The 14665-nt window shown below is 50.4% G+C and overlaps 1 protein-coding gene across 1 annotated transcript; it reads right to left on the bottom strand.

Moving 5' to 3' along the window:
* Positions 1-686: 686 nt before the first annotated feature.
* On the bottom strand, positions 687-3577 carry LOC122319525. The gene is made up of 4 exons (XM_043206908.1): positions 3155-3577; positions 2261-2372; positions 1576-2006; positions 687-782 (listed from the first exon to the last, which is right to left on the bottom strand). The coding sequence occupies exons 1-4, from the start codon at positions 3575-3577 to the stop codon at positions 687-689; spliced, it is 1062 nt and encodes a 353-aa protein (XP_043062843.1).
* Positions 3578-14665: the final 11088 nt, after the last annotated feature.

Below are 14665 nucleotides of genomic sequence, written 5' to 3'. Positions count from 1 at the left end.
CAGTATAAAAAGATTGGCCCAGCGGTCCTTATGTTGTCTGCCCGCCTGGGCCGCGCGTTCGACCTCTCGCCACGGCTTGTCGTTTAGCGACTCCTGCCTGCGGAAGCAGGGTCGCTGCGGCGGCTGTCTCGCCTCTTGCCGCGCTAGTTTCGGTGGGGGTGGTGCGGGCCACACCCACGGACCCTTCTCTGGGTTCTCCGCCTGGCCTTCGTCCTCCGTCCGGACGCGAATTCGTGGGTCGCGCGCCCGCTGCCCGACCGGCCTCCAACCGACCGCGCCCACCTCTTCCCACACGCAGGCTGCTGCGTCGGTGGTGGCGGTGGCTGCGACTGCGGCAGTGGCGGCGTCGGCGGCAACGGCGGCTGTGGTTGCGGCTGCTCCTGTCGCTGCTGCGTCGGTGGCAACGGTGGCTGCCGCGATGGCGACTGTGGCAACGACGACGGTGGATGTGGTACCCACAGCGCCTCCTCCACCTTCTGCCACTCTGACAGGCGGTTCTGCCACGCGGCCTTGGCGGCGGCTGCCTTCCGCTCCACCACCATCCGCTCAAACCGACGCAGCGTGGCGTTCCGCGCGTCCGCGAACTCCCGCAACTCCTGCAGTCCCTGAGTCGCCCGCCGCACGCTGCGGTAGGCCATCCTCGACCTCGCGCTCCGGCCTCCTTCGTCCTCTTCCGAGGACACCTCCTAACTCTCCGAAGAGAGGGACAAGTACGCAACTGGCCCTTCGGCCACCGCCTCTTCCTCCGACAGCTCCATGTCGGGCACTTTCTCCGTATCCTCCTGAAAAGGGGAATGGGGATCGCGACACCAGGGGTGACGCCAGAAGCCAGGAGGTAGGACTCAACATCCACCCGCCATACCTGGCTGCCACCCTCGCACTTGTCTTCCGACTTTCCAGGTGTCCTGCCGTCGGCATGTCGTGGTTCTCGGTCATGACGCGCTGCCTCTCCCTGGTTGGTACACACAGCTTCCATGACACCACATCCTCGTTTCCTGCTCGGTGCGAAATGTACCTATACAATTGGCTGGCCTCCTCTAGGTAGTCTGGGTATTTTTGGGGATCCTGCTTTATTTTCCTCCGCATCTCTTCCATCCACCTGCATTTCTGCTGCTCGTCCGGTTGCCCTTCTTCCTTCGCCGTTATCCTGCGGCTCGTTTCCTGCAGCGGCTGTCTCGACAGGGCGTCCGCGACGATGTTCAGCTGGCCCTTTCTGTATGAGATTTCGAAGTCGAATTGCTGGAGCTCCAACGCCCACCTCGCGATCCTTCCGGACGGGCTCTCGATGCTGTTCATCCACTTCAGGACCATGTGATCCGTTATCTTTTTGAAAAGGTAGCCTTTCAGGTACGGTCTTAATTTCCTGACAGCCCACACTATCGCCAAACACTCCATCTCTGTCGCAGAATAATTCTTCTCCGCTCCGTTCAGAGCTCTGCTGGAGAAGGATATGACCCGCTCGCCTTGCTCGGAGTGCTGTGTGAGGATAGCGCCCAGCCCGTAGTCGCTGGCGTCCGTCTGTAGCACGAACGTCCTTGAAAAATCGGGGCATGCCAGGATCGGGTCGGCACCCACCCTGGTTTTGACGGCCTCGAACGCTTCTTGGTGGGCGTCTGTCCATTCCCACCTTGCCTGTTTCTTGAGGAGTGCGTTCAGCGGTTGTACCAACGTCGCAAAATCCGGTACAAAACGTCTGTACCACGACGCCACTCCTAGGCACTGTCGCAGCTCCTTCAAGTTTCCCGGGGGCTTTAGCTGAGCTATTGCCGGTACTTTCTCCGGATCCGTTCCGATGCCCTGATCCGTCGCTCGGTGGCCCAGGTATTGTAGCTCCTTTCGAAAAAACTTGCACTTCTCTGCGTTAACTTTCAGGTTGGCCGCCCTTAGCCTCCGGAAAACCTCTTTCAGGTTGCGCTTGTGTTCTTGTTGTGTCCGTCCGATCACGATTATGTCGTCCTGGTACGCAAATGCGTGTGGCATCATCTCGGGTCCACCTTGTCCAACGCCTGGAACGTTGCCGATGCGGAGTGCAGTCCGAATGGCATTACTTTCCACTGGAATAGGCCCTTTCCCGGCACCGTAAAAGCTGTATATTGCCGACTTGCCGCTGCCAACGGAATCTGCCAGTACCCGTCCTTCAAATCCAGACTGCTTATGTATTTCGCCTCCCTTAATTGATCCAGAATGTAGTTGATCATTGGCATCGGGTACGCGTCCTTCACGGACTTCGCGTTTATTTGGCGGAAATCTACACACAAACGCCATTGACCCGTCTTCTTTTTCACCATCACTATGGGAGAGCTGTACCTAAACGGCTCGATGCACCCTTTCTGTAGCAACTCGTCGACCTTGGCGTTGATCTCCACATGCATCTTCGGGTTCTTGGGGTAGTGCTAGCTCTGCCTTCAGGAAGCCGTCAATATCTTCCTCCGAAAAGTCTGTCGTCCTGTCCACGATTGCCGCTGACAGCTTCTCGCGTGCACTGCTTCAAACCACCTGTTCCGCTGGTATCGTTGCGCTTAGACCCGTGCACGCTATTCTGGTTTCAACTTTCGTTAGGAAATCTTATCCCAGTACTAGAGCGTCGATAATGTTATGGAGGATTAGCAGTTTCATTCTTACGGTACTCTCTCCCAGTCTTAAGTCCACTTCGAGCAGCAATGTGACCTCCTCATACTGTCCATCAGCCATCCGCACTTCTCTTCTCGTGGATACGACCTCTCCCACTGCTCGCAACCTGTCCGCCAACTCTTCGCCTATAAAGCTCGTTGTGGCTCCGGTGTCCGTCGTGGCCTTAATTTCCATTCCGTCTATGAGCACTGTGGCGGACAGTTGCCTTTCTTCCGCCTCAGCTTGCCCATTAATTTTGAGGGGCAGCACCTTGCGAACCCTAGTTGCCCCTCTGAGGCTGGGGTCGCGTGGCGTTTTCCAATCTTGGGCAGCACTCTGCGGTCTTCGGGCCGATTGTCCCGCACGTCCAGCAAAAGGTGATTGGTCGGTTCCGACATTCCCGCATCCAGTGATCCTGGCTTCCGCACCTATGGCAGGCTTGTGCTGGGCTTATTACAAACCCCCGCCGCCCCGGGTCTGGCCCTCGCCCGTTCGTTTCGTGCCTCGATGGTCCTGTGGGCTCCTGTTGGCACCTTTTGCACACCGCGTGCTGTTCCCCTCTTGTGAAATCCCGCTGGTGGTGGGCTCTGTGGGTCCGCTCTGACTCGAACCGCTCCCTTTGGGAGTCCAGTTCCTCGAATTCGTCGGTCAGGGCCATCAGATCATCCAAGTGTCGGCACTCGTATGGGCGGACAAACATTCGTAGAGCTGGAGTGCTGTTCTCCCTTATCCTCTTTAAGATCTCTTTCTGGGACATCCCCAAAGGCCACATTAGGATCTGCATGTCCACCTTATAATCTTTGCAGCACTCGCCATGCCGCTGCTTCCTCTGCCTGACCTGGTCTGCCAGCTTCGTCATGAAGCCTCTGGGCAGGAAAAATTCCTGGAAGCTGTGGATAAACTCTGCCCTTGTCTCCCAGAATCTGTTGTTGGCGATGAGCCAAGTGCCCTTCAGAAGTTCCGGCATCGCTCGTGGGATTTGGTTTATATCCAGGCCGTACGTCATTGCTGACCAATCCACCTGCTCCAGAAACTCCAATGGCTTGTCGTGACCGTCGTACCGGAAGCTCCACTTCCGCACCTGTTTCGCCACCTTCGCGTAATCCGGAGTGGCTACTCTGGCGATGTCTCGCCGATCGCGGCTGGACTACCGCCTCTCCCTTCTCTCGCGGCTGCTTTCCCGCCGTTCACTCCCGGTTTCCTGCCTTTCGGGTCTGCTCCCGGTGGCCTCCATCATGCTGTGGACATCGAGGCTCCTGATCAGACCTTCCACGCCGGTGACTTTGACTTCCGGGGCCGGTCTCCTTGCGTACTCCCTTTCAAACACCTCCAGTATGGCGACCGTTTCGGGCTCGTCTGTGGTCTGCTGGATGAATTCGGACAGCGTCTTCCGCATATCCTCGACCAACCCTTCCAGCTTAATGCTTAGGGCGCTCGCATTGCTGGAAGTCATCCCTCTTCAGGCTGTATAGCCACGATTTCCCCATCTACTCCTCTGTTCTTTTGGCCAGGACAATCACGGTTGGGCGCCAGATGTAACGAACTGAACTCCCGCTACGAATTGCAACGGCTAGCTCAGAGAGTTTGTTTGTTCGTCCCACCAAATTTATGATTTGTGTGATTGCCCGACCAAGAAAAAGACAGAGTTTCAAATTTTAACCACCTTTATTCAGTGTCACTTCCTGAAAAGAATCCAGTGACCCTCGCCATCGGATGCGCGACGTTGCTCCTTCCCCGTCCTTCCTTCGTCGCTTCTGATGGCGGATCCGTACCGGCTAGCCAGGGCCTTAGGATGTTATGCCAACAGGGTGTATCGTCCGTGAGACAAGCTAGTGCTCCTCCCCGAACCACCTTTGCCGACCACTAACTACACCGGCACTTGCCGGCCTTTGCCGAAGGATAACCTGCTGGCTTGACCGGGGCTTAGGATGTTATGGGGCAGGGTGTCCCGTCCGTGAGATAAGCTAGCGCTCCTCTCCGAACCACCGTTGCGACCACTGACTCCACCTTCACTTTCTGACCACGCTAGGTCCTGGTGTTCACTCGTCCTTCGCTGGTCTTTACTTGCGGAGATCCTCTCTGGATGCTCGCTCGACGCACTTGTGTTTCGCTGCTCCACTGTCACTCGGTATTGACTGTCTGCCCGTGTGGCGTATTTTCACTGACTTTCCGTGTACTTCGCGTAACTTTTCCGATTGACTATGTGTCTGTATGGCCCCGCGTACTTTTTGTTGACTGTCCCCAGCTGCGCCCTTATATCGGCTGCGGGAATCCCGTTATTTCCTATTTTGCACACGGCTTTGCACTTGCCGTCTGCGTCTGGTCACCAGCTCCGTATTTAAATTTCCCGCCTTCTCATCGCGTCTCATGCCTGGAAACTCCACCGATACTCACCATGATCGAGTTATCGATGTTGGCGACCGGTGTTACCACTTCATGTTCCTTTATTCCGATGTTTCGATGTCGTGCCGATTGCTGTCAATAATGTGACAGCGTGTTGAAAATTAATGCAATGTCTGTGCCCGTGCCCTCTCCTGTCCCCAACAACTCGTTTTTCGCTTTTGTTTATCTTCCTTTATTGGGGCACATAGACCGTTAGAGGCCTCGGCCTCTTCGACCACCTTGGGTGGCCACTCCGCGCGTTCGACCTCTCGCCACGGCTTGTCGTTTAGCGACTCCTGCCTGCGGAGGCAGGGTCGCTGCGGCGGCTGTCTCGCCTCTTGCCGCGCTAGTTTCGGTGGGGGTGGTGCGGGCCACACACACGGACCCTTCTCTGGGTTCTCCGCCGGGCCTTTGTCCTCAGGCCGGATGCGAATTCGTGGATCGCGCGCCCGCTGCCCGACCGGCCTCCAACCGACCGCGCCCAACTCTTCCCACACGCTGGCCTCCGGCGTGTCCTCCGCTGGTGCGGGCCATGTCCACGTCACCGTCTGCCGGTGCCACCGGCGGCCGCCCATGCCGATCGTGCGCAGCGTCTGCGTGACGAGCGCCTGGTCCACGTACCTCATCCTGGGGTGGCGGCGTCGGTATGCGCGGCGGCGACGGTGTCGGCGTGCGTGGTGTTGGTGGTGGCTGCGGCTGCGCCGGTGGCGGCTGCGCCGGTGGAGGCGTCGGCGGCTCCTGTCGCTGCTGCGTCGGTGGGGGTGGTGGCTGCGACTGCGGCAGTGGCGGCCTTGGCGGCGGCTGCCTTCCGCTCCACCACCATCCGCTTATACCGACGCAGCGTGGCGTTCCGCGCGTCCGCGAACTCTCGCAACTCCTGCAGTCCCTGAGTCGCCCGCCGCACGCTGCGGTAGGCCATCCTCGACCTCGCGCTCCGGCCTCCTTCGTCCTCTTCCGAGGACACCACCGGGGTGACAGTCTCACCCCCGTCGTCGAATTCTAAAGTCAGGAATATTGTTAGAAGACGCAAATGATAAAGAAAAACTCTTGAAGATTATTGAAAACGAACACAAAAAGAACAATCACAGAGGCATTAACGAAATTTTTATATCTATAAGAAAAAAATACTATTATCCAAAAATGCAAAAAGTTATTCAAAATTATATAAACAATTGTAAAATTTGTTATTTACCCAAATATAATAGGCAACCTATAAAATATAATTTAAATATTACAGAAACGCCAGATAAAATAAACGATATAATTCACATAGACATCTGGTATCCTAAAAGAAATATTATGTACGTTACATCAATTGACAAAATGTCTAAATATGCCACCGCACAACATATTAAAGACAGATCTTGGATTTCCTTGCTTAGCGCAATAAAATTAAGAATTCAATACCTAGGAAAGCCGAAAAAGATCATAACTGATAACGAATTCGACATAGCCGTAAGAAAGCAATTTCTCCTCGAAAATAATATAGATGTGCACTTTACAACTCCCTATAAGAAAAATGGAAGCTCGGACGTGGAAAGATTACATTTAACCCTCAATGAACATATGCGATTGTATAATGCTGATCCAAACAATAGTGACACTATTCAAGATAATGTTTATAATGCAATTGTTTGCTATAATAATACAATTCATTAAATTACAAATATTAGACCGATAGATTTATTTAATAATATACTTTGTCACGAAGACATCCAAAATTTCGGAAAAGCTAGTAAGAAATAAACAAACTTTAATTGCTAAACAAGATAACATAAACGAGTCAAACTTCTCAAATATATTTGTTAAGAATAATCAAGTAGGAAAATAAAATCCAAAAAATACAAAGAAATAAGTAATTACACGCAATACGGTAACTACTTGATTATTAATAAAGACAAATCTATAAGGATCAGTTGAAACGGAGATATAAATATCAAAATGAAGATTGTGAAAACTAGCATTTCTCTACTCCCATTATTCTATTTTGGCTGATAAGGTTTTATAACGTGATGGAATTTGGGTTGGAAGCAGACAGGCTGAATCGAAAATTGCTTAGAACTTTCTACATATTTTGCTAATGCGCATGCAATAACAAAACAAATCAGCATTTCAGAAGAGCAGAACAAAACTCTAGCGTTCGCCTTGAAGTTCGCTTGTCCGCGTTCGCTTGTCCACCGGTCCCACTCTATTCTTTAAAGGTGAAAACCCTCAGCATTGATACACGAAAAGGTTGGTGAACACTCGGTGTTATGTATGTAGCACTGTTGAAGATTTTTTTCTAAAAATTGTTTTAGTAAAATTTTACAGTTGGTTTCTGTAGCGTCTGTGAAAATGTAGTTAATAGGAAAGCTTTCATTTCATTACTTTCGTTTGATAAATTAGCAAAAGCACCAATTGATTTTCTCAATCACAATCGTCGCTAACATCTTTAAGAATGGCGGCTTTGCGACACATCGTAGTACTTGGTCAGACAACGCTGCAAGCAATACGAATCTGTGGAATCCTGGATATACCTAAAAATATCAAAAAAAAAAACGACGAAAAAATTGAATGTAATAAATAAAGGAACAACAACAAAAAATTGGTTATTTTAAGACAAGCAGTGTACTACTGCGGTCTATATCATGATGGCTTCAGAAGAAATACCTGACAATTGTCTCCGACGCATACCCTTACCACGAAAGCTCATACACAACGAACTTGGAATTCCGATAGTTGCTTAGGAAATCTTCAGACTGATCTTCAGCAGGCTGGATATCAGGCTGGCTTGTGCAATTCAGAAGACTCCCAGTGAAAACATAATAAGGCCAATGTGATCAATAACCATAAAGTATAGACCACACAGATGACATTCATTCACTGTGTGTTTCAATGCTAATGAGCATTGAGCTATAATGATAGCTATCGTCACAGTGACACAATAAGTCTTCACAATTTTTATAAAATAATGAAATCATTAAAAATCGTTATATATGCAGAGTAAATTTATACAGTGAATAACTTAAAAATGAATATTAAATAATTCAAAATGAATAATAAAAAAAATCAAAAGTTACTTAAATACAAAACTTTTATGTAAAAAACTCCATGGCTTATATAATATGTTACAATGGTTATATTATATATAGTGACATATCCTCAAGTCCCTTAGACATAAGCATATGCCTACTTTGGATATACACAGCTATAACCAACACACCCTTTATGTACCCCATCATTATCAGATAAGAACCAGACTGAACTGAGACAAATCCCCCACTGGTCGACTAATCATCTATTGCCTAACCTAAACATTTCTTGCCTAAACCATCACACAATTGTCAATCTCAAAGTTCGGACTCGCAAACAAAAATACACTAGTTTTAAATTTAAATAAACAAAATCCTAAAAATCTAAGAGCACTTGTATCCAAGAGCGAATGCACATGAATCTACTAGAAATGCAAAGACAATCAGAATCAGTAACTCCAAAGCTCTCTCTAAGACCTAATATACAAAGTCCATATTTGAAAAGCTCGAGAACAGGAAGATCAATCGCCGAGTCGATCTGGCCATGTCCGTCTGTCATTCTGTCCGTATGAACGTCGAGATCTCAGGAAATATAAAAGCTGGAAAGTTGAGATTAAGCTTGTAGACTCCAGAGACGCAGCGCAAGTTTGTTGCCACACCCACAAACCGCCCAAAACTGCCACGCCCACACTTTTGAAAAATGTGCTCTCTCTCTTGTTTTTAACTTATGCATATAGCAAACATATAACTATAGATATATGTATGTTTATAACCGCTATCTGATTCTCCGTACTTTTTATACCCGTTACTCGTAGAGTAAAAGGGTATACTAGATTCGTTGAAAAGTATGTAACAGGCAGAAGGAAGCGTTTCCGACCATATAAAGTATATATATTCTTGATCAGGACCAATAGCCGAGTCGATATGACCATGTCTGTCTGTCGGTCTGTCTGTCCGTCCGTATGAACGCTGTGATCTCAGGAACTACAAAAGCTAGAAAGCTTAGATTAAGCATACAGACTCCAGAGACATAGACGCAGCGCAAGTTTGTCGATTCATGTTGTCACGCCCACTCTAACGCCCACAAACCGCCCAAAACTGCCACGCCCACACTTTTGAAAAATGTTTTGATATTTTTTCATCGATTTCTATCGATTTGCAAAAAAACTTTTTGCCACGCCCACTCTAACGCCCACAAACCGCCCAAAGCTGCTACGCTCCGAGTCGATATGGCCATGTCCGTCTGTCCATATAAACCATATAAAGTATATATATTCTTGATCAGGAACAATAGCCGAGTCGATCTGGCCATGTCCGTCTGTCCGTCCGTCTCTCCGTCTGTCCGTCCGCCTGTCCGTCCGTATGAACGTCGAGATCTCAGGCACTACAAAAGCTAGAAAGTTGAGATTAGGCATACAGACTCCAGGGACATAGAAGCAGCGCAAGTTTGTCGATTCATGTTGCCACGCCCACTCTAACACCCACAAACCGCCCAAAACTGCCACGCCCACACTTTTGAAAAATGTTTTGATATTTTGTCATTTTAATATTGGTCTTGTAAACTTCTATCGATTTGCCAAAAAACTTTCTGCCACGCCCACTCTAACGCCCTCAAACCGCCCAAAGCTGCTACGCCCACACTTTTGAAAAATGTTTTGATATTTTGTCATTTTAATATTGGTCTTGTAAATTTCTATCGATTTGCCAAAAAACTTTCTGCCACGCCTACTATAACACCTACAAACCGCCAAAAACTGCGTTTAAGACTCTCCTTCTCTCTTCCACTAGCTGAGTAACGGGTATCAGATAGTCGGGGAACTCGACTATAGCGTTCTCTCTTGTTTTTGTATGTAATTGTTGTTACTATATTTTAGCTGGCATTTGAAAAAAATGCATAGGTCGACTATTTTCTTTTGTTTGTTTTGCCTGATTTTTATTCTCGGCTATAAATATTTGATGTTAATTTGCTGATTATCATTGTCAATGCCCTGCTCATATATGCTAAGACTTCCCACTTGGTAGTAATATTTCAGTGTTTCCCCTATATTGAGAGTCAATACGGCGCTGATGAACTTTGCCAATTATTGGAGTAGAATTTTCATGTAAACTTTTGTGCCCGCTGGACTGGATATCTTACACTCGTTAATTATCAAATTATATTTTCTGTGTTGCTATCAGTCTTACACAACAAGCTCCCTATGCTTCAGATTCTTATCTTTTCTATGTGTGAATCATAAAGGTTTTACGATCTTATAAAGAGGAGATACGTAACACCGTGTAACGAACTGATTTCTTAGTTTATGCTCGCTACGGATTGAAACGGCTAGCTCAGAGAGTTTGGTTGTTCGTCCCACCAAATTTATGATTTGTGTGATTGCCCGACCGAAAAGAAGACAGAGCTTCTGATTAGAATAGCCTTCATTCAATACTACTTCGACAATGTGTGGCGAAATTGATGACTTGAGGAGAAGAGCGATTGCACTAGGTCTATGTGTGGGCACGAGGGGGGAATGGCAGCTGTCGGTGCCGGGTTGGTGACTCCTCCCCCCTAGAATGGAGTGAGGGTCATAATGATGGAATGGTCGGAGCGACAATAGGCAGCTGGCATTCTGTAGGCAGGTGGACGATGTGTATGTGGTTCCGAAATGTCCAGAAGGAGGCGGCTATGACTGCCTGTAGCCGAAACAGTATGTATTGTAGTGTTCTTTATTTTCTTATGTATAGGGGGCAAAAATAAGTACAATTTTTCTGCGGTGACATCCTTACTATTATCGTATTCGATGCCGTTTTTAGATAGTGAACAGTTAAATTATTTAATTATGTGTGAGGAGTCAAATACAGAGCTGGTGACGAGAAGCAGACGGCAGCATATAAAGGAAGCTGGAGAAGGGCGCAAGGATCGAGGTGCCTAGTCGAGATGCTAAACGACAGGGTCTCATAGGTTGAGACTGCCGGGCTGAGGTCAAGGAAGCGCAGGTCGAGAGGAGTCAGGAGCAATTTATTTTGAGGCATCTTGCCACGTCGAGATGCTGAAAGACAGGGTCAACTAGGTTGAGACGCCAAGGCTGCGATCAACAGCGACGACTGGAATGCGAGAGGAGTCAAGGAGTCAGGTCAAACGGGAGGAGTCAAGGGCGGTCAGGTCAAACTGTAAACAACGGACCTTGGACCCCGGCAAAGCGGAGAGACCGTGAACTAACGGTACCGCGCTGGAACCCGACCGAGCCGTGTGCAAAAAGGGAAATCCATACGGTCAGTCGGTGAAAGTACGCGGAGGTCGACAGTGAGACAGTGAAAGTACGCGGAGCGATACCCGGAACAAGTGAACAACAAGTGAGTGTCGAAGCGGGCATTCAAGGAGGATCTCTACAAGCGAAGAACAAGCGATCACAAGGACCTGCATGGTCAGAAAGGGACTTTGGAGTCCTTGGTCGGCAAAGGTGGTTCGGGGGGGAGCGCTAGCTTATCTTACGGAGGATACTTCCTGCCCACATAACATCCTAGGACCCGAACGAGCCAGCAGGTGTTCCTTGTCCTGGCCAAAAAAACAGAGTAGAAGATGCGGAAGACGCTATACAGCCTGAAGAAGGATGACTTTCCTGCAATAGCGAGCGCCCTTGGGATCAAGCTGGAGGGGTCGGTCGAGGAAATACGGAAGACGCTGTCCGAGTTCATCCAGCAGCCATAGAAAGCAGCGGCATGGCGAGTGCTTCAAAGACATGGTGGACATACAGACCCTAATGCGACCCTTGGGAATGTCCCAAAAAGAGACGCTAGAACGAATATGGGAGAACAGCACTCCAGCTCTGCATATTTTTGTCCGCCCGTACGAATGCCGGCACCTGGATGCCCTGATGGCCCTGGCCGATGAGTTCGAAGAGCTGGACACCCAAAGGGAAGGGTTCGAGTCGGAGCGGACTCACAGAGCCAGCGGGGTTTCCCAAGAAATGAACAAAACGCGATGTTCAGAAGGTGTCAAGATGAGGTGGACGTGCGGAAGAAGGGGCAATCATGGTTCACATGGTTGGTGCTGCCCTTCAAAATTAATGGGCCAGCTGAAGGCGGAAGAAAGGCAACTGTCCGCCACAGTGCTCATAGACGGAGTGGAAACTAAGGCCTCGATGGACACCGGAGCTACAGCTAGTTTTATAATCGAAGAGTTGGCGGACAAGTTGCGGGCGGCGGGAGAGGTCGTATGGCTCATGGAAATTATAAGGAGGTCACATCGCTGCACGAAGTGGACATAGGACTTGAAAAGAGGACCGTAAGAATGTAACTGCTAATCTTCCATAACATTGTAACGAATTGATTGTGTTAGTCTGCTCGCCACGGAATGCGTGCGGCTAGCTCAGAAGATTTCGTGTTTTCGCCCCAACAAATTTATATTAAAACGTGATCACCCGGTTACCAGTAACAACTCTTTGTAGTTCTGGTCTTGCCTAGATTTATAATGTGATTTGATTATCCGGACGTCTTCGCTCTCCCGTCGTAGAACTGGACCCTCACCTGGTACTGCCGCGGCCACACATGTTTGGTGACGTGAAGAAAGGCTGTGGGCTTAGGGAAGCATCACCGTTCCCAGACTAGGGTGAACAAGTGCTGGGCTCTCAAGGCATACGCCTCGCTAGCCGCAACCTCCTGTCCCTTGCTCTGTCCCGGCTGGTCACTTCAGACATCTGCTCAGTTTCTACCGACGCTCCGCGCAATCTCCCGGTGTACGCCGCAGTCCCTGTAGCAAGACGCCCAGTAAAACACGAACGTACCACCCCACCTTTTCCCTCCAGCTGGTGCGGACGGACCTGGGTGGTCTGCTTAGCAGCTTCGTTCTGCTGTCTCGCCCTTCTTGTCGTCCTGAGTGGTGCGGTGTCGTAGTATGCGGTCGCTAACGGCTGCGATCCCCAACCCCACGTCTGCTCTGACTGGTGGCGCCGGACACACCAGCCAATCGCCAGGTTCACGCACGTAGTCTCCGATACAGCCGACCGGGTCTTTACCACAATTCCTGCCGCCTCTTTGGGACCCTCTTCGGTTTGGCCCCGCCTGTTTAATGCTTCAATTCGGAGACTTTCCTTGTCCCGAACATCTTGACGTAGCGATCTTGTTCCTCGCTAGCTATCACGGCTGTATCTCCCCTGCTGACTTCGTTTCTTCACGTTGTTGACTTGTATACTCGTTCTCCGTGAATCTCCTTCTACCGGTTCTGTCTCTCCAAACTCTTTTTCTACCGGTTCAGTTTCTCTAAATTCCCTTTCTCCTCGGCTTCGCACTGCCGGTAATCGTTGCGTAACTGGCAACGGCAGACCCTCCTCACGCAATCTCCATTTGAGCGGAGTTTTAACTCCTCACAACATTATCGACGTTCTAGTGCTGGGCTGGGATTTCCCAACGAAAGTTGAGGAAAGTTACGCGGGACTGAGCGTAACATTATTAGTTGGTTCGAAGAAGTTCACGAAAGAAGCTGCAGTGACAATCGTGGAGAGGGCGACAGACTTCGCGGAGGAGGATATTGACGGCTTCCTAAAGTCAAAGTTAGCTGAGTTGGGAAGAGTGCAAGGGACATCAACAGTTGCGGTGCACAAAATCACAATGAAAGTCGATCAACCGGCCAAACAGCGCTACTACCCGAATAACCCGAAGATGCAGGTAGAGATCAACGAGCTATTACAAAAAGGATGAGCTGTTACAAAAAGGATGCATCGAGCCGTCTAGGACCCCGTACAGCTCACCTATAGTGATGGTGAAAAAAAAGACTGGTCGATAGTGATTGTGTGGATTCCCGCCAAATAAACGCAAAAGCCGTGAAGGACCAAATGACCAAAAGGAGCAAATTGGGAGTGGACAGACGCACATCAAGAAGCATTTGAGGCCGTCAAAACCAGGCTGGTCGCCGACCCGATCCTGGCATGCCCCGATTTCGCAAAAACATTTGTGTTGCCAACGTTGCCACCGACACCACCGCCACCGCCGGTGCCACAGCCGCCGACGCATCCGCCGTTGCCGCCAGCGCAGCCACCATCGACGCAGCCCCCAACACCGCCGTCAGCACCACCGACGCCGCTGCCACCACGCTCGCCGACAGCACCACCCCAGGAGGAGGAGTGGCCCCGGTCCGAGCGGCAGCAGTTCTGAAATTAGGAACATGCACTAGTCGGGCAGTCGCTGCGCACAATCGGCCGCCGGCACCAGCAGACGGTGACGTGGACGTGGCCCGCATCAGCAGAGGCGGAAGACTCGCCGGCGGCCCGCGTGTGGGAGGGGGTGGGCTCGGTCGGATGGAGGCCGGTCGACCAACGAGCGCGCGATCCGCGTCAGGACGGAGGACGAGTGCCCGGCGGGGAACCCGGAGAACGGTCTGTAGCTGTGGCCCGCACCTCCAGCCACGCCAGCCGCCGCAGCAACCGTTTCTCCGCAGGCACGGGTCGCTCAAGGAGCAGCCACAGAGGGAGCTGACGCGAGAGGAGTGGCCACCCCGGGTGGTCGAGGAGGCCGAGCTGCAGGCGTGCAGACGGCACAGGACTGTTGGGCCAAGTAGGCAAAAATTATCCAAAAACCCGAAAAGTTATCTCCATTAAGCTGCAACACCAGAACCACCTGTGGAGAAAATCGGGATGAGGGCGTTACGATAACAACGGTCGATCGGTAGTGAAATCGCCGGTTGCTAA

The sequence above is a fragment of the Drosophila yakuba genome, chromosome 2R (genome assembly GCF_016746365.2).
Source record: "Drosophila yakuba strain Tai18E2 chromosome 2R, Prin_Dyak_Tai18E2_2.1, whole genome shotgun sequence".
NCBI classification, from domain to species: domain Eukaryota; kingdom Metazoa; phylum Arthropoda; class Insecta; order Diptera; family Drosophilidae; genus Drosophila; species Drosophila yakuba.
Note: the sequence above shows the minus strand (reverse complement) of the source record. Positions and strands in the feature narration are given on the sequence as shown.